General features: G+C 38.0%; 1 protein-coding gene and 1 pseudogene across 4 annotated transcripts in view; one reads left to right on the forward strand and one right to left on the reverse strand.

Moving 5' to 3' along the window:
• Nucleotides 1–22500, forward strand: part of LOC145497883 (plexin-A4-like) — a 238195-nt gene that overhangs the window by 60322 nt on the left and 155373 nt on the right. For all 4 annotated transcript variants that reach the window (XR_014050743.1, XM_081477751.1, XM_081477750.1 and 1 more), the window contains 4 exons: nt 4522–4618; nt 12169–12280; nt 15907–16023; nt 18928–19029. Coding sequence is in view for 3 of the 4 variants with exons in the window: in XM_081477751.1 (XP_081333877.1) it covers nt 4522–4618; nt 12169–12280; nt 15907–16023; nt 18928–19029 (428 nt within the window). In the remaining variant the exon portion in view is untranslated. The remainder of the gene's footprint in view (nt 1–4521; nt 4619–12168; nt 12281–15906; nt 16024–18927; nt 19030–22500) is intronic.
• On the reverse strand, nt 1851–2555 carry LOC145497993 (uncharacterized; annotated as a pseudogene).

A 22500-nucleotide genomic window follows, 5' to 3' on the forward strand; every position in this document is an offset into this window, starting at 1 on the left:
CATAGTCTAAACTTTGAAGCAATACACAAATTACCTATAAGTTATTCTTGCTGACTGGTTTTTGATTCTTTGAATATCAGTATCATTTCAATCCATGAAATAAAGCAAAGATTTAAGCTTATAATTGGTTTAAATACAGAGCTGCATAAACGTGCCTGAAATGAAAGACATGGAATTCTAAACTGTGTGACAACCTGTTTTAGAAAACCCTTTTGATAAAGGGTTGTAAATACTGAAGTCCCAAAAAACTACATGTAAATGCAACCTAACTTAAGACAAATCACAATGAGCCAATTAAAAACTACCATATAATGCACACTTTTTGAGAGTAAGCAAACAGGTACATACCACAAAAATTAATCATCAGTAAGGGTTGAATCAGGCCAAATTGAGGCAGATCGAATTTTATTTGTTGAAATAGTTAACGAAGTGAAAATATATCCAATGTACTTGATCTACAACCTTGGTCACAAGGGTTGGGAAAAAAATCATTCCATACACATTTTGCCCCTCCCCACCCCTGTGCAATGTTGCCAAAACACTTTCTATTAACACAAGTTTGCATTTTACCATTTTCCAACTTTGAAAGGAGGATTGGGGGTGTTGACACTTATTCTGTTGGTATTACGGTTATGATTTGACATTTCTGGCATTTTCCAACACAATTTGTCCATGATTGTCTGATTTGTCATATGCTTTAAATGCCCATAACGTTCACTGAAATTTACAAATTTGAGCCAGACTTGGCACACGCACTATCACTTGATCAATAAAATGACTGCCCATATCTGGTTATGGCCTAATTCCCTAACTTGATTCACTGATTTTGTTGTCCCTCAAAATTGAGGTTTTTAGCATTTTTACCTCATGTAACAAGCAATAAAATATATTTCCTCCAAAATGATGTTCGTAGGTAAAAAGTACTTTAAGATCTTTGAAAGGGTGTTCCTATGGCCTATTTTCATTCCAGACACACCTTTTAGGGCCAGAAGGCACAGCTTACATTTGGTTTTTGAATGGTTTACAAACGAGTTACAAGAGGTTATGACGTAATTGTGACGTCACGGATATTGTGAGAGAAAAAATTGTTTAATGCAGTAAAATCAGGATACAAACTGTATAAGTATACATCTCTTGCTGTACTTAAAACTTGTCTGTCACAAATTGCGAACAGTTTATAAATGGTAAACCCTTGAATTGGATATAAAAGAAATCTTTTACCTTTTCTTTATAAAGCAGTTGTAAACTGTGCAATTTATGTTACAATCAATAAGGGTCATTGTCATTGTAGTATGGTAAGTGTTATGATTTCATGTTTTTGGCATTTTCCAAAACAATTTGTCCATGATTGTAGCATTACACTTGCAGGGGAAGGTAAAGAATCCGATCCCACCGATGTGTCGGCCGACACATCACCAACGCGTTGGTTGACACACCACCGACACATCACCGACACACTACCGACGCGTTGGTCGGCACATTGTCAATGCGTCGGCCAACACACTACCGATGCGTTGGCCGACACTCTACTGACGTGTTGGTCAAAATATTTTCCCTTTTTAACTATTATTTTGTCATTTCTTTCAGTTGGAAGCAAGAACAACTTCATAAGAAAGGACGAAAATGTGATAGCTAAATAGCCATCATTTTTAAAATGAAACACTAGTACCGAGGTCTTCTCGATGTTTTGTCAAGGGTCGGTCACCAAAGGGAGTTTATTAGCTAGTCAGCCGACGTATTGATCTCACCGACATGTTTATTTTTCGTTCATTCGGAAGTTTATACTCTTTATTGATCATTGACTTTTTAATATGTGGTGGCTCCTAAAGGAGCCGTTTTTAATTGCAATTTTACTGCAGTGGAAACTGTTCAGCAATGTCTTCCAGCAACTGCTCAAATGCTCGGTCTTTCCTGAAGTTCCGGAACCAGGTGAACTCATCCAAGTAGCTGGGTATTTATTCATACAGGGTACCACACATCCACTTCAACTTCTTCTTGACCAAAGCCCACACACCTTTGATGGTATTGGTGTGTGCACCACTGTCGGGGTCAACAAAGTTTTTGGAGTGATTCACTGATAGATGGATGTATCCTAGCTGGTTGAGTGGTATGTACGGAGTGAATTGATCTGAGTAGATGACACTTCCCGGTCAGATATGTGTAGTGATGAGACGACGAACAAGTGTCTCTCTAGTTCGGTCGGGAACACGGAAGAGCAGCACTTTCTGCGATCCTCGCTCCACTACTCCAAACACCCACACACCTTCCGAGACTCTCCCTCTCTTATACTTTCTCTTGGCACCAAACTTCGACTCGTCTATTTCCACGGTCTTCCCTAAGCCTCCAAGCTTAATTCCAGCATTCAGGACTTTGTTGCAACAGATTGTTCTCAGCTCACTCAGTGCACGGATCACAGTAGGCTTTGAAAGGCTGGTAAGTTGAGCGATTTTGCTTCCCGAAATCTGCATAGCCCAGAGGAACATCAGATGCAGCCAGGTACTTAACGGGATATTAGATCCCTCGAAGAACGAGCCCGACCTTATTGAAAGCCACATTCAACATCGCTTATTCATACAGCGCCACATGTATCCGTCGTTTACCCGTGTTGTCTCTGTTAGTTCCACATTAGAACCAAATTGAGAACACTGCTGACAGCTCGCTAAAAGCTTCTTATGCACGAAGAAATTAAAAACATTCTGGAAACTTCCCAGTATAACAAAAAGATCACGGAACTCCATGTTTCATAAAGTCCTGATCAAATGCTAGATCATAATGAAATTAGGATCAAGTGTAGATTTAGTTAGGATCAAGTTAGGATCGAATTAAACCAATCACTGTTGCGGAAAAACAGCGAATCACGATGCTTCTTATTAAACCAATCGAATACAAGGAAAAACAACGGTAATTAATGCGGATCAAGTTAGTATCAAATTAAACCAATCACCGTTGCGGAAAAACAGCGAATCACGACGCTTCTTATTAAACCAATGATATGAAAGGAACATGTTGTTTAATGTGACAACTCAATTAACTTAACACCATTAGCATCTATTTGTAACTACGCTCTCTATACTCAACTATGTCTCAACGTGTAACTAAGTGTACTGTCTGCGGACAATCTGGTCATACAATAATCCACTGTTTAGTGATGTGCGGTTCTTGTAGTGGTGACAGTCGCAAATGTGACTGTGAGCAGCCACCAGTGAAAAAACAGAAGACCAAGAGGGGAAGGAGGGCAGCAGAAACGGAGCAGCCGCAGGTAGCCGCAGCCCCAGGGTCTCCAGAAGCTGAGCCTAACTACAGATCCATTTGTCGACAGCTGCAGCAGAAAAATCAACAACTTGGCAAGGCCTACCAAGATCTGAAGGCCCAATTCGACGAGCTCGAAGACAGTTGCCAAGAGAGGGAGGAGGAGGTGGCTCAGGCTCAACAGGACGCTGACGAGATGGCAGACTTGGTCCGGCAGAATGAATAGTGTATCGCCGCCTACAAAGAGTAGTTGAAAGAAAGAGATGACCGTATTAAGGCCCTGGAGCAGCAGCTACGAACTTTGCAGAACTCTTCAGAGCCATCAGCTGGAGCTAATCACGAAGCTGCTGCGAAGGTCAACTGGAACGACCTTGCGGAAATCCATCGACGATACGTGGCAGTGCTCTCAACCCTGAACGAAAAGAAATGTAGCCTGAACAACGCTTACAGACTCGCAGGCACAGCACGCAGCATGATCAGAGACTTCCTCGGCATAGCGGAGCTGCGAATTGTCAACGAAGTGACGTAGAAAAGCACCTTGGAGAGGCTGGGAGACCCGAAACTTTCAGTGAAAAGGATCGAGCAGGAGTGTTGAAGGCAGCTGGGTGATCTGTTGCCGTTGGTGAAACGACTTTGCGTTGCAAAGAAGCTGTTACCGCTGGCGTTGGAGGATGCCTTCTATTCCTAGAGGGCTCTGTCAACAACAACAAAAAAATGGCTCCTTTAGGAGCCACCAAGTTTGAAAAAGTCAATGACCAACTCAATAAAGTTTAGCTTAATAAATAAAGATAAAGTCTCGGTCGATGCGTTGCTCAACAGTCGGCCGACGCGTTGCCTGACAGTCGACCGACACGTCGGCCAACAGGTCGGCCAACACGTCAGCCAACGCGTCGGTAGGATCGGATTCTTTACATTTACCCACTTGCATTACACTTGTTTGGTTTGCAGTAGATTTCTTTGGACTAAACAAGTGACACGAGGCAGCCCAGGCATGTTCACACAAGAGAAAACTGCTAAACAGTATTGTATTATTTCACTGACAAGAAGTCTGTACTATATTTCCTTTGCTTTTTAAAAAAGCAAGAAGTAATCTGTGAACCAGGCATGGCTGTTTGTTATCAATTCTCTTGCTTTTAAACTTTAAAAGCAGTTTTTAAAGCACTGTTGTCCTGACTGTGAGCTGCTTTGTTGTAGATAACACAATAACATGCAGACAAAATAAAATACTGTCTGATCGTCAGATGTGGTTGATCACTGATGTGTCATTTTCAGGTGATGTCTTTGTTGATCTTGCCCTCTTCTCCACCCAGTCTCAGACAATTTTTCTTACCACGAAACTTGGATTTTATAGCTGTTCAGACACTAAAGGGTAAGTATATGTCACACAATGAAGAGAATAAACTATTGCTTTCAAATTTGCAAATGTGTTTTCAAGGCAGGGCGTCAAAAAATTGCAACAGGTCAATTTGCACTGCTCTGACCAAATCATTATAAATTTTCTGTTGTCATGTAGCTGTCCTTGACAGATTTTCGGCCTGAGATTCCTCATTTATCTAGAACCATGCTCTGGAACCATGCTCTGTTCTGAGTGGCTGTTACATATAAATAATCAGGTGGTTTTTATAAAGTGAATTTCTTATTTGCCAAGTAGGGTGTGGAATAAGAAATTATTGATGGTGAATCATTTTTGTCTGATTGTATGGGGGGGTTGTGGGATGGAGATGACCTCATAGTAATTGGGAGAGCCAGGTGGACAAAACATTGGCTTGAGGTCAGGATGCACAGACAGAGTGTAGTGGGGGTCATGTCCAATGATCAAGAGCCAAGTATTTTCCTCTCCAGCCTGGCCTAACTCAGTCATTAAGCTTCTTGTTATATGACCACTGCAGTTTTTTATGTTTTTCTGTCGTGGATGAAGATGCGGAAGTTCTTTATGGTTGAATGTTGGCCGCAAACCCCAGTAAAGTATATATTTTCTCAAAGCTTTTGAACGTATGATTTTATTCATTAAAATCAAACATTTAAATGTTTTCCGAATATAGTAATGAATATAGGATCTGATAGCACCTCTAAAAACCTGCATAAAAGTTCCCCAACATGTTTTTTTGCCTGATTATCAGGCAACTTTCTCTCCAAATTTCAGCAACAAACGTTGAAAAGTCACTGAAAACAAACTCAAAATCTGCACGTCACTTGCTGAAATTTTTGTTTCAATACACAATGGAAAATATTCTTTGGGGTGTTCTTCCGTGTACTGAGAGACATGCGCAAAAAGTGTAAAAAGTGAATGCTCATTTTAATTACTTAAACAGTAGAGCTCATATCAATTACAAAGAAGACTCGCATGTTGCTTCCAGCCAGAAACATCCTTTAGTGATGTTCTTAAGGCTGGTTGTCACTGGCGACGGAGTGGGAGTCAGAGTCTTAGTCGGAGTCATAAGATCGCTTATAACCTAGTACCTAGTTTATCACACTAGCAATGCTAGAACGCATGCATCTTACATATTATGTTCTACCACAAGGGAAAGCACTCAACGTTTGTGAGTAGTCCCGTGAAATGAAATGTATCTTTCACCTAACATATAGTTGACTTTGAAGCTAACTAATCTGTGCATGCATTTGGAGCAAATTGCTTTTGTGCTTAAGAAAATGGCACTACAAGGATAGCATGAGATTTGCAAAACCACACATATATTTTTGCCGTGTTATCAAAGAAAGCAATGTACCGGTAAGTATGACACGTTTTGCGTAATGCACTCGGGTATCTACCCCACCCAGCCCCCCTTCCCACAAGGCTAATTGATTAATTGAAATTAATTAATTAAACAAACATTAAAGTTTACACCTTATGGCGTTATGGCCTTAGCGAATAGCAGCCCCCAATGAACTCATACATTCTTTGTAAAATGTGAGTTTTTAAACCCTTGTTGCACAAAAAGTATTCAATACATCAGGCTCATATTCATTGGTGGAGTTAATTGTACTATGACCTTTCAATATTCAGAACTGATTTATTTGTAGCTCCATCTAAAACTGAATTGCTTATGTTAATGAGGCGAATATAGTAAACAAGGATTCCCCTAACTTGCCACTTAATAGGGGTATAAAACAAAACAAATACACCCTTGGGACAGCAAGCTGACTGCGGCCGCTTAATAGAGGTGGCCGTTGAATTGAGATTTTTATTACAGTGTATAGTGACAATTTTTTGCAGAAGTTTGGCCGCTGGCTGCCAAATAAAAGTTGGCCGCTTAATAGGGGGCCGCTTAATAGAGGGTTGCTTAATAGGGGGCCCCTTAATAGAGGTTCGACTGTATTTTGACTTCCTTGCTTTATTGTTGACATGTTGCATGATGGCTCCAGTTTCAGTAAGTCACAAGTTTAATAGAACATTTGCCTTCAAAATTCATGCTGAAATCTCATTTTTACTTTTACTGGTAATTTTAGGCATAAAGGCTAATTTTTAAAAGTACACTTGTGTTACATCTAGTATTCTAAGCTAGAAGCACAAATATCATCTAGCATTTGCACTCACATGCCGGTTTATCCATGGTTTATCGTTTTTTTTTTTTCTGTGCAACTGGCAACTGATTCGAATATTTCTGCTGATGAATAGAAATAGTCAGCATTTACATTGCTGTTTCTTAGTTCTGGCTTACTCTTATAGATCTTGGCTTCAGAATACTCTTCCATCAATTCAATTTTGAGCTTGGCTGGATACGGAACTATTTGTGGCCACTGGAACTAACTAATTGAAGTCAACAAAATTTGTTTAATGTAATCAAAATATAGTCAATGAAATACAGCTGTTCACATGGTTAACATCCCAAAGCCAAGAGTTATGTAACAAAAGCATGTCATGTTGCACCCTGACAAAAGAGGCCACTCATGGTCCAGAATCAAAACAACAAACAAGCGCTCGCGAACAATCTAAAAAGCAAATCATGTTGTATATACACGCTTTGCGATGATGTAATTTGTTTTCGCCTGGCCAAAAACAAAAACACTCTAGTCTGCATTGGGAGTACATTCCCTTTTTTGTTGAATGCAATCAGAGTGATAAACCAGTTCAAAGAAAACTTCAAAACGTCTAGAACAATGAAAGAAGCCACAAAAGAGAACAAGAATGACGTTAGCAGATGGACACAAAATGTACAGCACATGGTTTGGCCACGATGTCACTCATCTTCGCCCCTGTTGCGGGCAGCCAAATCGGTGTCGCAAGATTGCACCAAGGTTAACCTTCCCATGAAACTTGGCTCAAGTCTGCTTTAGGACTGTGTTCTACGAATGCAAGTATTGTTTCTGTTTGTTCTTTTTCGTTATTCAAAATGCCTTAGCGTAATGCAGATATATCCAGCCCATTTTATGAAGCTTGAATAGGTGTAGAAGTTTTCGTAGAGTGCTACACCTCTACGCTTTTATCACCGATCACTTTGTACTTCTTCTCTTACGTGTACACATAAAACGGTGGCATGTTGCTATGGTTACCAACGGAGTTTGGTCTGTTCATCAACGATGATTTTTACATAATGAACTCTAGAGCTCTATGATCACACATATCTAAATAATGAACTTCATGGCTCCATGGCTCCACAACAAATTTGACCTATACTTTGAAAACCCTTTGGCTTTTAACAAAGAACTTAATGGAAAAGGCGCAACAAGTGAAGCGACCCCTTCGACTTTTGAAACAGCAGCCGCATTGAATGATGCTGAAATAGGCAAGTTTATTGAGAAAAACAAAATCATAAACACGGAAAGAAAACCAAATCTGACCTGAACGTTTGGAAAAGATGGCGTTCCTCTGTCGGAGAAGTATCGAAAATTTATTGAGAAAAACAAAATCATAAACACGGAAAGAAAGCCAAATCTGACCTGAACCACTGGAAAAGATGGTGTTCCTTTGTTGGAGAAGTACAGGCAATGGAGAGTGTCCCATCAAATGAGCTTGACAAACCTCTATCACTTTTTCATTAATGTAAGAAAGCAAGACTGCATTGAGTTTGAGCCAGGTATGCTATCGTCTTTCCAGTGTAGTTTTGGTCGCCATTTGAGTGAGCTTGGTAAGCACTACTGCCTGTTCAAGGATAAAGAGTTTGCAAAGTCCAGAGAAACGCTTGAATCAAAGCGAAAGCAGTTACATTGAGAAGGGAAAGATGCCATCCAAACAAAGCTCTTGGTCTTAATAAGATGAATTGGAGATGCTTTGGTTGATAAACCAACTCAGTGATCACTCTTCAGAGGCTCTCACTGGTACCGTGTGGCTTAATAACACCATGCACTTAGGCTGGAGGGCCAGAGGTGAGCACAGAAAAGTTCTGATGGGTGACCTGGAGTTATGAAGAGAAAAAGGAATGGAGAAACATGAATATATGTGACCCTCCATACGGAAACATGTCTTATCGACAAAAGCATTTTCTAGGGGGTTTGAGGTCGCTCTGAAACCCTTTGGAAACCTGGTTTCAGAGGGTTTGAAACCCTTTGGAAACCCTTTGGAAACGCTTTGAAACCCTTTTGAAACCCTTTGAAAACCCTTTTGAAACACTTTGAAACCCTTTTGAAACACTTTGAAACCCTGAAGAAACCCTTTGGAAACCCTTTGGAAATGCTTTGAAACCCTTCTGAAACCCTTTTGAAACCCTTTGGAAACCCTTTTGAAACACTTTGAAACCCTTTTGAAATGCTTTGAAACCCTTTGGAAACCCTTTTGAACGCTTTGAAACTCTTTGGAATGCGGAACACGTTGGAAACCCCTTCGAAATATTCCGAATACTCTTTGAAAACCCGATTTGAAAGTGCTGGGGGAAAAATATTCTCCTGGTTTGCGTTCGCTGGCGTATGCGCGACAGCACTGCATGTTAATTTTTTTTTTTTGCAGAAATGTTATTTTGCCACATGACTCGGTACTGATTTGTTTATAGTTGTGGAAAGATCAAAAGATATAATGCATGTAAAACTTCTCCTAAGTTTAAGGGCGAAAATTGCGGACATTTGCGAATGTAAACGCCAATAGGTTATTGTTTACATGCGAGATCAACGACATGCATCATTTGCATATTTGCGTGAGGTGCGGTTTTAGGGAAACCCCTTAGAAACCCTTGGAAACCCTTTAGAAACCCGGTTTCAGTAGTTTGAAACCCTTTGGAAATGCTTTGGAAACCCTTTGAAACTCTTTAGAAACCCTTTGGAAACGCTTTGGAAACCCTTTGAAACTCTTTAGAAACCCTTTGGAAACCCGGTTTCGGGAGTTTGAAACCCTTTGGAGACCCTTTTGAAACCCGGTTTCACCCAAATTTCCATGTTTCATAAGACGTGTTTTCGTATGGAGGGTCACATATCATCTGGCACACTGAAAGAGGCTCCAAGACAAGAACTGGTGCCAAAGAGTTCAGTCCTGAAAGGTACTTCAATCCTCGGATCTATGAGACTGGCAATGAAAGATGTCCTGTAAAGTTCTTTAAGAGTTATCTCACCAGGTGGCCACCTGAAATGAAAAAGCCAGAGAACCCATTTTACTTGACAGGGATGTAAAATGCCAAAGGAACTATCTGGTTTAAGAAACAGCCACTTGGAGTGCACTTGCTGGGTAACTTTATGAAAATGATGACTGCCATGGCAAATCTTGAGGGAAGGCATAAAAACCACTCTGCTTGCCTCATGATGATTATAACGCTGAGACACGTGAAAGTAAATCCTCTTGGCATCTTCCCACTGTTGGGACACAAGAATCTTAAATCCATCAACAGCTATTCTACAGTCTCAGAATAGCAACAGAAGAAGATGTCCTTGATAATCAGCGACAGGTCATTGAGCAGAACTTCAATGAAACCTGTTATAAGCAGTGATTACGTGTTTGATTCTTCACTTAAATTTGTGGCCATAATTTCTTTTCAGTTGAATTTTTATTCCACAGAATGTAAACAGATGTATGCTTAAATAGGAAAACAAAAGCCAGTAAAAGAGGTATTGCGCTGTAAATCACAAAACAAAATACATGTACAGGTATAGTAAGAAAGGGCAAATGAAATGTGTTATCATAGAGCAACCGAGCCGTAGAAAGGTATGTTCATTTAGCAGAAGAACCATAGAGTCTATTGTGTAGAAATGTGTGAGCGTAGAGCAGTAGAGGCATAGAGTTTATAATTTGTGTAGAAATGTGTGATCATAGAGCTGTAGTGCCATGGCATCCATTTGTGTGATTGCAGAGCCATAGAGCCGTAGAGCTGTAGAGTTCATTATTTAGAATTATGTGATCATAGAACTGTATAGAGTTTTTTTTATGTAGAAATGAGTGTTTGAAGAGCTGTAGAATTCATTATGTAGAAATGTATGATCATAGAGCAGTAGAGGCAGAGAGTTTATTACTTAGAAATGTGTGTATTTTTATAATAACAGTATTCTGAATTGACAAAAATGTTCAATGATAGAAAACCATAAACATTCCTCTCTGTGCTTTATTTGCTATGGTGACTGTATGCCTCCACAGATGTACTCATTTCCTAGGGCTACCAACTAATTTATTCAAAAAAAAAACTTTTAAGTGGAAATGTAGAGTTCTACAAAAATTTATACACTTATTTGAACTTCATGAAACAGGCTGGGCATAAATTCTTAGAGTAGATTGGCAGAGATTTTAGTCTGTGTTGGATGTTTTGTTTCTACTGTTTTAACAGTTGGTGTGATGCACAATCTGCTTAAGCAACATCGTAAAGATGACGATGGATGAATTCAACTTACATGTAACAGGATGAATTTAAGCTTACCTGGCATTTTGCATTTTTTGTCAATGTTTCATTGCGTTCTCGAGGAATGAGAGAACACATCGTAATGTTGTTTTGGCCTGTCTGCAGCTGGGAGAAATCAAGATATTTTGTGAAGACTGCAAATTAGCCACCCCTCCAGGTTTTTTCAGGGGCTTTGGGCTTTGTTTTCGTGTCCATCTGCTATGTCATTCTTGTTCTCTTTTGTTGCTTCTTTTGTTGTTTTTGACGTTTTGGGGTTTTCTATGAACTGGTTTTTTACTCTGGTTGTATTCAACAAAAAAGGGAATGCAGTCCCAATGCAGACTGGAGTGAGACTTTCTGGCCAGGCGAAAACAAATTACATCATCCCAAAGCACATGTATACAAGACGATTTACTTTTTTGATCGTTTGCGATCGCTTGTTTCTAATTCTAGTAGTTTTGATTCTGGACCATATGTGGCCTGTTTGGTCTGGATGTAAGATGACATGCTTTTGTTACATAACTGGGACAACAATTAATTGTTCTGTTCATGAACACGACTTGAAAAATACAGTGAAAAAACCACCAGGACTAAAATACTAACTGCAGAAAAGAAATACAGCTACTGATCCTTCTTCCCAGAATGTTAAACGGATCCCACTTTTTTTCAAAAAAAGTGGATAAGCTAACCGTTTAAACATTTTTCAGAAAATGCTGTGCAGATCCTGAGTTTGAAAACGGATGATACAAAACTTTAAATGGTTTTCATGACCCATTCTAAACAGATAGTAAATGGACACTAAACAGAAAGTATACGCTTTTTCCTATAAAATGGTAAAACGTTAGTGCATGTTTTCGCTTTCCTGGTCACATTTTCCTGAGAACGAAAGGGCGATATTGTGCAAGGGTGGCAACAAAAAACTACTGTTATCAAACTTGTGCCTAAACATTTGAAATATCCATAACTCATATTCAGTGTCACAAAAGATATGAATTTTGAACTTCATATGCTTCCTAAATTAACTCCATAACCATGAAAATATTTGTACAGTACACCTTAAACAATATACTTATGTATAGCCAAAAAATTACTAACATTGCACATCAATTTTACACAGTACTTTGTAACTCCCCATCCTCTTTATGTGTTCATGGTTAGTGCAGTAACTGAGTGAAATGTTTCCTTGATTTAGGTGTACAAATTGTGCAGAAGGAAATTATCAATGCTACTGGTGTACATATCTGGGAAAATGCACCAGTGATGGAAATGCTGATTGCCCTAGGGAGTTTGTGATGCCTAAACAAGTACGTACACATTACTTCAAACATGTTGTATATTCAGGCTAAAACTTGTTTCTGTAAAAGCCAAAAATAATGCTCACAAATCTGCCATACTATTGTCTCACTATAGTTACATATCCTAGTGGTGGTTGTTGTGATCAAAGTAGAGTTAAGTTAAGTCACAGCATCCACCCAAGGGATACCCAGGTCCTTGCACAAGGTGAAGCCAACGACAACCAGAGGCTTTTTATGGAGTCAGGGCAGGGAAAAAACCCTGGTCAGATTGCTCCCTCAAGTAAATTTTGCTCTTGGGCAAGTGAATGGAAATGGAAGTGTGGTGGTTTGGTAGGCAAGTGAAATTAACCTCAGTAGTCTTGTTAGTGAAATTTCAAATCAAAAAACATTTTTTAAAGTTAAGAATGCAAGGTGAGCGAAACAATGACTTGAGAGATGGGTTAATGTAAAATCTAATCATACTTTGCTCACTTTTGTCCTCTGATTGCTATAGTGGTCACCATATTGGAGAGGGTTGTCCAATATACCCACTTAGAGTCGAGTCATCTAAGGAAGCTTTCGACTTGACTTTCCAAAAGTCTATTTGTGAGAGACTTAGTGTAAAATATAGCAATTTTGTATAAAGAATATGTATGGTAATTGGCGACTCGACTTGAGTCGACACATCTTGTCTCATTAAAAGTTGACTCGACTGATTGGAAGGCTAATGGCTAGAGACTTAGTGTAAAATACAGTACAGTTATGAGGGAGGATAGCAAAAGTTGGCGACTCGAGTCGAGTCGAGTTGCCATGACTTGTCTCGCTAAAAGTCTACTTGACTTATCGGAATTCTAGAGACTTGGCGTAAAATATAGTACGGTAAACCAAAATCAACAAACTGCAAGTCTGCCATTTTGATTTGTTGTCCCATTTTTCACCCTATTAGCGAGTTAGTCCACCTTGCTAGGTGTGTTAAATTTGACCCTGGTATAGTGCTAATCGAGCATCGAGGAACAGAATTAAATCGAACAATAAATTTATTCGTGGATTTGGACGATTTAATCATGGGTTAGCATTAATTGGCTTTCAAACAACTGGGACCTGGTTCTCATTCCCTGCCATTGCTGTGAAAAAACTGTAAGAGAATCTCGCTACTCTTGCCATTGATCATGCAACATGAAAACATCCATGCAAGAACCCACGACATGTGTGTGGATCTGCGCAGATATATGTCATCAGGGTGGTGCAGTTTGTTCTAAAAAAGCATGTGTGGGAGAGGGAGGGAATTAGGGTAACGGTAGGATCATGTTGTGAAAAGTGATTTGAGAAAAAACTTTGCAAAAGACACTAAAATTCTCCCACTGTTGTAAAAGTATTGAAAAACAAATTCAGCCAAGTTGTAGAAAAACCTTTCGACTTCGTTTTGTGTTTGTTTGGTGTCGTGGAAGCAAAATAAAGAAATTTAGAGATTTGAGCAAATATTCAGATTGCATGATGGTACAAGTTTAGTGCTATAGCATTTCATAGGACATGTAAATAGCAGTTATCCCCATAAGGTCGGGTAAGAGATGACAACAGGAGACAATGGTAAACTAATCATTCTTTTCATTCCTTTATTTACTCTCTTCTTACTCAACAAGATTGTGTGCTCCCTGTGCTTGCACTAGTTGTACGCATAAGTTTTTGACCTTTGAATAAAGTCTATACAAGAAAACTCTCTACTCTGGTATCGAGTTAATTTGTGATTTTCTCAGAAAAATGCTTAATCATAACCAAAATCTGTTTCAATAGTTTCTTATATTTTCTGCTTGTTTGGCGAGTTTGTATAAGTTTTTGAAAGGAAAATCTGATGCGTAAATGTAGCTAATTTGCATAGTGCAGCGCATGCACTTTCAAGTCCAAGTCAGTGTTTTCAAAAGAGGACTTCACGCTTTTAGAGGCATTATGGGTGATTGAGGCAAATTTACAAAGAGGCAAAGCTGTAAAACAAATGTTTATATTTATATTTCTGTTCTGATTTCACATTTGGAGATGAAACATATACCATAGATGAAGAAACCTCTTTTCTAGGTTTACCAGTGTTTTTGAGCCAATTGGGTAATTGTTGTGGGCACAGGAATTTTTTTACAGTTAAAACCGAATGATTTCATCAAGTCTTGGCTGCTCGAGCCACAAAAATAACCACTCTGTTACTCTGATAAGTAGGCTGTTGCTTAGCTTAGTCAACTCAAAAATTTTTAGTTAATGTAGACGAGGGGTTTCTCTATTTACAGTAAAAATTTCTTTTCGAAAATGAAACTTGGAATGGAAATATCAAGAAAAGCGTGTATTTTGCGGCCTAGTTTCTTTGCAATCTTGCCCTGATTGCCCATAATGCCCTTTAGAGTGTGAACTCCTGAGTCCTCTATTGTCAATGTTGACAGAGATTTTTTTCGCCATCTTTGTGCTGAGATGCTGCTACAATTATTGCCAATGCTATAAGACTACTAATATCATGTCTGTTTCTTCAACATAGTGAAATTTTATACTGCGAAATTGAAATAGACAAGGAGCTTTGACAATTCAAACAACAAAATTGAAATTAAATCGTTATTCTGCTTGACCAAAGAAAGCACTACCGTAGCTTTGCTGATTATCCCTGCTGTTTCCCAATAATTCCAGCAAAACTTTTAATATATTCTGAAACATTTATCAGTCTTAAACATATTTAAAGCTACAGATATTGTTTGAGTTCAATGTATGTTTTTTCACGAAAGAGTATAAGTCCAAGTCCATTTTGTCATGTTTATAGCTACAAAACACGCATCGGCGGGCACTCTCTTTCATCAGCAACCAGGAATTTATTGGATTTTCACTCAAACAAAACTGAGCAGTATTTACAGACGAACGTTTTTGTGCCTTGATGAAACATCATGAGTTGCACGGACGTGTTCTAGTTAACCCATTGACACCCACCCCTAATTTCCTGGCGTTTTTAAAAATATTTTTGAGTGAGCAAAAGCACAAAAATAAACCATATGCACAGTAACCACAGACACAAGATCAGGTTTCAAAACGTTTACTTAAAGTTGAATAAATGAAGGGCCAAAATATTAAAAAATATCGACAAAAAGAACTGAACTTGATGCATAAAACTGATAAGAAAACAAGAAATTATATTTTTTTTCTTTGCTGTGCGACAAAAGCTGAGAAAATTGAATATACAAAACTGACTTAATTATTGACTTCAGAGTACAAAAACGAAACCGAATAAAACAGAATTTCCTTTCTTTTACAGGTATATTCACCTCTTGAAATTGTGCTAAAAGAACAGTTTGGATCTACAGCTATTTACCACATTTTGTGGACTGTTCAATGTATTTATCAATCCTCTGTGCATGCTTACATACATACATACACACACACACATACACACATATACTTTATTTAACCTCGAATGTAGTACTTCATAGCTTAAAGCTATGTTACAGGAAGAGTCCACAACTGCTGGTGCAATGGAAATGCATTGAAGTTGAGCTTGTCAGTTGCCATCAAAGTAATGCAAAGGCTCACAACCACTACTAGTATGCTTGCCACCAAACTAATCAAACTAATTAATTTTGCTGTGAGAAAAGTAGTGGCATGTTTTAATTGAGTCTGTACAATATCATCCACAGAACCGCACTGCTGGTTCAAGAGGTTGCCCTAGGATACAAGGTCAGCAGACACTGCTTGTTCCAGCAGAAATCAGAACTAACATTTCTGTTTCTGCTTATGATCTTCCTGTGCCAAAGGTATTATTTTACAACTTCCTTTTTAAATTATTTTTAGGTCAAGTACTTGTAAGATTAAAGAATGACAAGATAGGCACTTGTGCTAGCTGATAATTTTGTGTGTGTGTGTGTGACTGCTTGTATAACGGTGCGGTGTTCCTCTCTGCCTTTTTAGTGCTCTCATCACTTCATTGAGTACTTCATAACAGAACAAAGCATGGTCAACAAGCCTGGAAATAATTTTTGTCTGTAGGCAGGTCATTTGTCAGAACAAAGACAAGTTTTGACCTGACAAAAAGCCAGTCTGGTCGGACACAAAAAATTGTTTGTCGTTAGAAATTAAAAAGAGACATTTGAGACATTTTGGTATTTCAGTGTAGACTCTTCGCCAAAATATTGTTTGCAAATTCAAATAGCTTAAAAGTCAACTGAGTGTAAAATCACTACTAGCACCAGCAAGGGGACCTTTACATTACGTCTAGTATTATTTTACCTGTTGAAAATTGACAATTTACAAACATTTATACCCCTAGTCACACAAGCATTTGCAACGTGGTCGTGACTATAAAGCGTGACTAATTTATACATTCACGCTTTTCACAAAAACATGCCTGTGGTACAGAAACTATATTTCAATCACACTGACAGCCATTAAAAAACTATAAAGGGTTAAAAATTAAACTGATTTTTGATCATAGTCGGACTAGAAAAACATTTGGTTACAGTTTAGAGGTTTTAAAGTTTTTGGAAGCGATTGCATTCAGATAAACGAAACATGAGAATCTGGGCCGTGTATTCAATTTCCATAATATTTTAATTGGGTCAATGTATTACGACTGAAAATTAATTTCACAACACTCGATGGTAACAAACAACGAGTAATTACATAAGACCTCAGTTTTAAGTAGTTTTTCAGAAGAACGTAATTCAGACTTAATGGGGCTTCACGATCTTTCACAAGGCCACTGCAAAATGCGTTAATTAACACGCAGGAATAGTGGCGCTGATTTGATGTGTTTACAATTCAACATAACATTTGAGACGGCGTATGTGATAAAATTCTCAGAATTGAAATAAAAACAAAACCGATAACAAAGCTTTTTTGCATAGTATTGTGTGGCAGTATAACAAGATAACTTGTCCCATATTCGGCCACAAATTTCCAGTTAAAATATTTTTTATTTTAGCAGAAATGCCCGGTCGGAGTGTCCGACCAGGCTAAGCTTTTACCTGTCAAAACCTCAAATTTACCAGACAATTGTCTGATGACTGACTGTTATTTGCAGGCTTGGGTCAAGACTTTTTCATTTGCTTTCAAACTGGCTTCAAAAACATTTTGTTCATAGGTACTGCACACAGAATGAGTTCACAAAAGTTATGTGACTTTATTTTCACACTTTTTTTTACAAACCCCTCCTAGGGTACATTTGAATTCCTTCAATAAAAGCACAAGCCACTTAAAGTCTTCTTGTCAACTAATTGATTAGTGGCCTGTTCAATAATTGATCTGTTGAAAATTTTACAGATATGCTGCCCTTAAGGTAGCTTAATATATTTACATGGATTAGAAATAGTTTCACAACATTTGCAACTACATGTATATTAGAGTTTTCATTTCATAGAAGCCTGTATGAGTTGAAACTTGGAGTTAGTTATTTTTTTGTGTTATTTAAGGTGGCTCAAAACAGTTTCCAGCACTTCCCAAGATGTCATTGTAACCACTCTTTATCAGTTGATACTACATTCTCAAACTCATTAATAATTCATCAAGTTTAATCTAAGAAATCATGACCATGACTGTGTTTGGATATCTGATCTTAATTAGCATAGATTTTTACGATTTTATTTTTCAGTTTTCTCCTTAGTTTTAGTTTCGATTGAGACGATATATCAAACACTCAATACAGTGATTGACCACTTTTCCAAACACCTCGAAGTTCGTCAAAAATACTCTGCTATGCGTCGTATTTTCAACTCTCTTCTCGGTGTTTGGAAATGTGGTCAAACACGGTCTTTCATGTTTGATATATTACATCATGATGTCAAAAAACTGCCCAATCGCTGGTGAACAGGTTGTTATCATTTTCATTTCACTACAGTATATGTTACTATAGCTGCAACAGTATGACCTGCTGAAAACACTCTTAATTTTATAATTACGTTTGAAAAGCGGCATGGTGAAACCCTTTTTAATTAACAAATTTTGATGAGCACGATAAGATGCAACTCTTGGCAAAGTATTAAAAAATTCTGTACATGGGGTTCAAAGCCACCTTAAATTTTCAAAAATGTTATTTACCGGTAAGTTACATGTTGGATTAGGTCTTAAAATCATTAGTATTATGTGTAGACCCCAGTTTTTACTATTATTACTTTCTTAACTTTGTTGAAATGACAAGCCCTTTGTGTTTGACTGTGGTTAAATATTATTTTTTACTGTGTACAGTGAAACCTGTATTAAGTAGACCCCCTATTAAGTGGACATCAGTCGAGTCCCTAAATTTGTTCCCACATTTACTGTAGAATAAACCTGCATTCAGGGGGCATATTAAGTCATTTTGATGCAAAAAACTTGCAATAAGCGGATACTCCAGGGGCTTTTTACTTCTAAAAGCTCAGCCCAGACTCCTGTAACATTGTTTAGCGATGTCACAGTAAAGCTAAGTACAATATTCAAATATTGAGGCCTAGGAACTAGGCAGTGATGAAATAGAGTTATCAATAAATGCGCACGTTTCAAAATGATTAATAATTAACTATTAAGCACAATAAATTAGGACCTTTATAGAGCAGACACCATGTATTAAGTGGACACTAGTGCATGTCCAAGGGTGTCCGCTTAAAACAGGTTTCACTGTGTACTAGTAAACTGTTTGACTGTATGTGGTTGATGTGTTGCCTGATGAATTTGCATTCTTTTTCCAGGCTGGTGCTTCATACAAGTGTGAATTGACTGTTGATGGAGTTATTAAAACAACAGATGCAACATGGATCAGTGAAACACAGTTGTCATGCTCTCCTAAGGAAGTATGTAAATACTGTGTTATACATGTAATATGCATGTGGCATGCACGCTGGATCTGCCTAATTCCTAATGAGCCGTCATGGTAAAAATCTCTATGTACGCACAGCTGTGCATAAATAACATGATGTGTGCAGTTTAATTTAAGCTGCAAAGTTTCTGTGAAGTTTAGCTGCGAGTTCTTTTTGATAGAGTTTTGGCAATGTGAACATCATTCTGAACAGTCCAAGCCCTACTTTGGGCCTAACCGTATGACTTTTACACGCTAAGATGTTTACCAAACGTTGAGTATTTTGACTTTGTTTGTCTACATTTTCATTGAGTATTTTGACTTTGTTTGCTTATATTTTCACTAATTCAAGGAAGCAAATTTTAGCCTGTGTACATCTGCTCCCTCCCCCAAAAAAAATTGGGAGGGAGATGTCTACGTAGCGGCGGTGTTAATCTTGTTCTGCACTCCAGGTGGTGTTCCTGGAATGTTTGGAACATACGCTGATTAGTTGTTATACTAATCTGCTCTACATAATGCATTTCCAATCTTTTAATTGCTTAATCAATCGTTTTCTCCAAATACAGCATGGGTTATAGAAATCAGGTATTTTCAATCCGTCTCAAAGGTACATACCATGAGAAGTTTGTGCTAAGCTGCAGAATGTCAAGCATTCTCGCATATGTACAAGTTGTGCTAGCGACTACAGATGTAGCAGTACAGAAAATTAAATAATAGCAACTGATGAGATCCACATGGAGGATCGAAACCATGGTCTTGCCTGAACAAAGCCAATGGTATATACAACATGCAAAACAGTCAACAGACTACATTTGATTCAATCATGCAGACCTGTGACCAAAAAACTTACTATGGCACAGTGAAACAGCTGCACTCTACTACTAATGAAGCATTTCTATTAGGGCACTTACACTTCTTACAATACTACAGCTAAGTTACAATACAAAACAAAATGGACAATACTTATATTTTAAAGGGACTCAGTCATGGTTTGCGCACATTGAAAAGTTTAGCCTCAATTTTTCAAATTTGTTGTTTGTAATCTGTGTTAATCTTCTCCATCCTTAGCCATCCTTGTTCCTGTATGGTTTATCATTATCTCTTTGGTGTTTTTCTGTCTTATTAAACTGTTATTTTCAGGTTTCCTACCGTTTAAAGGTAATTTTGTATGTGGCCAAAATAACCCAAAATACCGTGACTGAGCTCCTTTTAAGTACAATCACAAAGGCAATAGAAAGTTACAGAGAAAGAAATGCAATAACTTAGCATTAACTTGGTGATATCCTCTGTAAATATTGTTTTTATTATTATTGTTATTGTTACTGTTATTGTTATTGTTATTGTTGTTATTATTATAACTAGTTAAAATACAGTTATTGTTTACACAGGACAAATTGTCCCCCATTTCTTGCCTTGTGTCCTTGTGACCAAAGTCACATGGACACAAGGGTATAGAGTGAGTCGGTACACTCCTGTGTAACCATTCTTTGCATAGATATGGTTCAGGCAACTTGCGGTTTTATCAATTTTGGCTGGGAAAGACAGGTACAAAACCAACGATGAATTGACGATCATTGACAGCGTTTGGTGCGATTGATTTTGGAAAAATGAGTTTCAACCATTTTTAAAATTTTTTTTTTATGAGTTTCAACTATGGTGTGCAGATTTAAGACACCCTATTTGTAGACCTTTGTATGGAAGCAGGGTCATACTAACGTACTAAGTTTTGAATTGAAACAAGGGTTGTAAACTAACGTATTAATGTACTAAGGACAGTTTTGAATAAACACAGTACGATCTAAGATCATAAGTCAGGCTGTAGCTATACATGCTTCTACGATTGTTGATCATTGTGAATTGCAGTGCGCAGCAGTTTTAAAAATAGCATGTGTGATATGTACATGCTAATAGAGGCATGTCTCAAAGAAATATCATGAAACTGTAATCATACTGATATATATATATTTCATCATGAAAATATTGCTTATTTGAACTGACCGATAGATGAAGGTGAAAGCTATGATAATTGTACTGAAGTTGATTTGAGTTGTGACCACATATATGTGTTAGGGGAGATTGGAGTCACTGTCACATTTGGTATTTAATTATTATGCCTAAGGCTTTGCTACTGAGTAACACATGACATAAAGCCCTACAGCACAGCATTGTTAACAAGAGCAGTTGTGTTTTTCTCTCACACTGTTCACTGCAGTTATTTCTGTACTAATCTACACTCCTCTGAGTTCATAATTGTCACCACTTGAGTGTATAGTCTTGAAGCTTAAAATGGATGGTACTTCTAATAGTACACATGTACCTGGGGTTTGCATTCATTGAGCTTCCACTGCCCCAAATAATATCCTAAGACTTTGTTGATGACATTAACATAGAAATAACTTTGATAAACTGATTCTATAATATCTAACATTTTTAGATTTCTCCCTTGTCTCTTCGTTAAAACTAGCCTCTTGTCATGTTGTTTGAACAGCTTTTGTTACCAAAAAATAACAGACGCCAAAAATTTTACTCTTGATTTCATTAGGCCAAGGGTGACTCTAAACTGTGATGAAATTAGTTTTGATTTAGAAAGTTGGATTTAAGCAATATTTGAGTCAGAATTTGAGCTAATTTGCCTTCTAGCTAAATGTTGCGTGACATAGGTAGGAAATGACATTCCTTGATTGGTACCTGTCACTTCAAATGACTTGAAATTCCCGGTGTGAACTAAGATAGGTCCAATCTTTATTTGTGTGAAATACCAATAAAATTCAATGTATTCTGTAAGCAGGAGCGGTGTTAAAATTTGATGCTTATTTTAGTGACATTTTTGGTATTTTGGGCAAAAAACCGGGGGGGGGGGGTGGTCTAACTCCTAAGGGAAAAATCACAAAGCCGGCCCACTTTGTCTTTTAGAGTTGTTGGGTGGTACCTTCAATCTGGCAAAGTTTCATCCAAAAAGGAGAGATGGCATGTATCACCCCTGCATGGTCCTCTGGTAAACTCGGTCTTAAGTACTCATGTTTTAGTCGCGACGTGAAACCCCACATTCTCACGTTCTCAACCTCAGGGCAGCGTCAGGTCACAGCGTGTTGTACATGCACAGTGATGTCTCGAAAGAGATGGCACATTTCCGGTTGCCGTCGTCAGGCCAGCGACATCTGTTGCTTAAGGTGCCTAATCATTTGTCAGTCGTAAGACTGTTGTGTGTTACCCTTGTTAAACAAAGTTAATTAATTAATTAATTTATTTAGTTATTTATTTAAAACAATACCACAAACAGGCAAAACCAGTTTCAAGGGAAAAAGTATGAATTGAAAGGAAAACTGGCAAATACCAGGAAGATAGAACTTTATTTTAAGTAGCTGCTGCATTTTCCATCAGAAGCAAATTCTTTCGTACAGAGCATGACTGATCTTGTAGCAACAGTGCTGGAAACTGATCTTTTTTCTTTATGCTATTGGAGTTT

The sequence above is a fragment of the Orbicella franksi genome, chromosome 9, assembly GCF_964199315.1.
Source record: "Orbicella franksi chromosome 9, jaOrbFran1.1, whole genome shotgun sequence".
Lineage (NCBI taxonomy): Eukaryota > Metazoa > Cnidaria > Anthozoa > Scleractinia > Merulinidae > Orbicella > Orbicella franksi.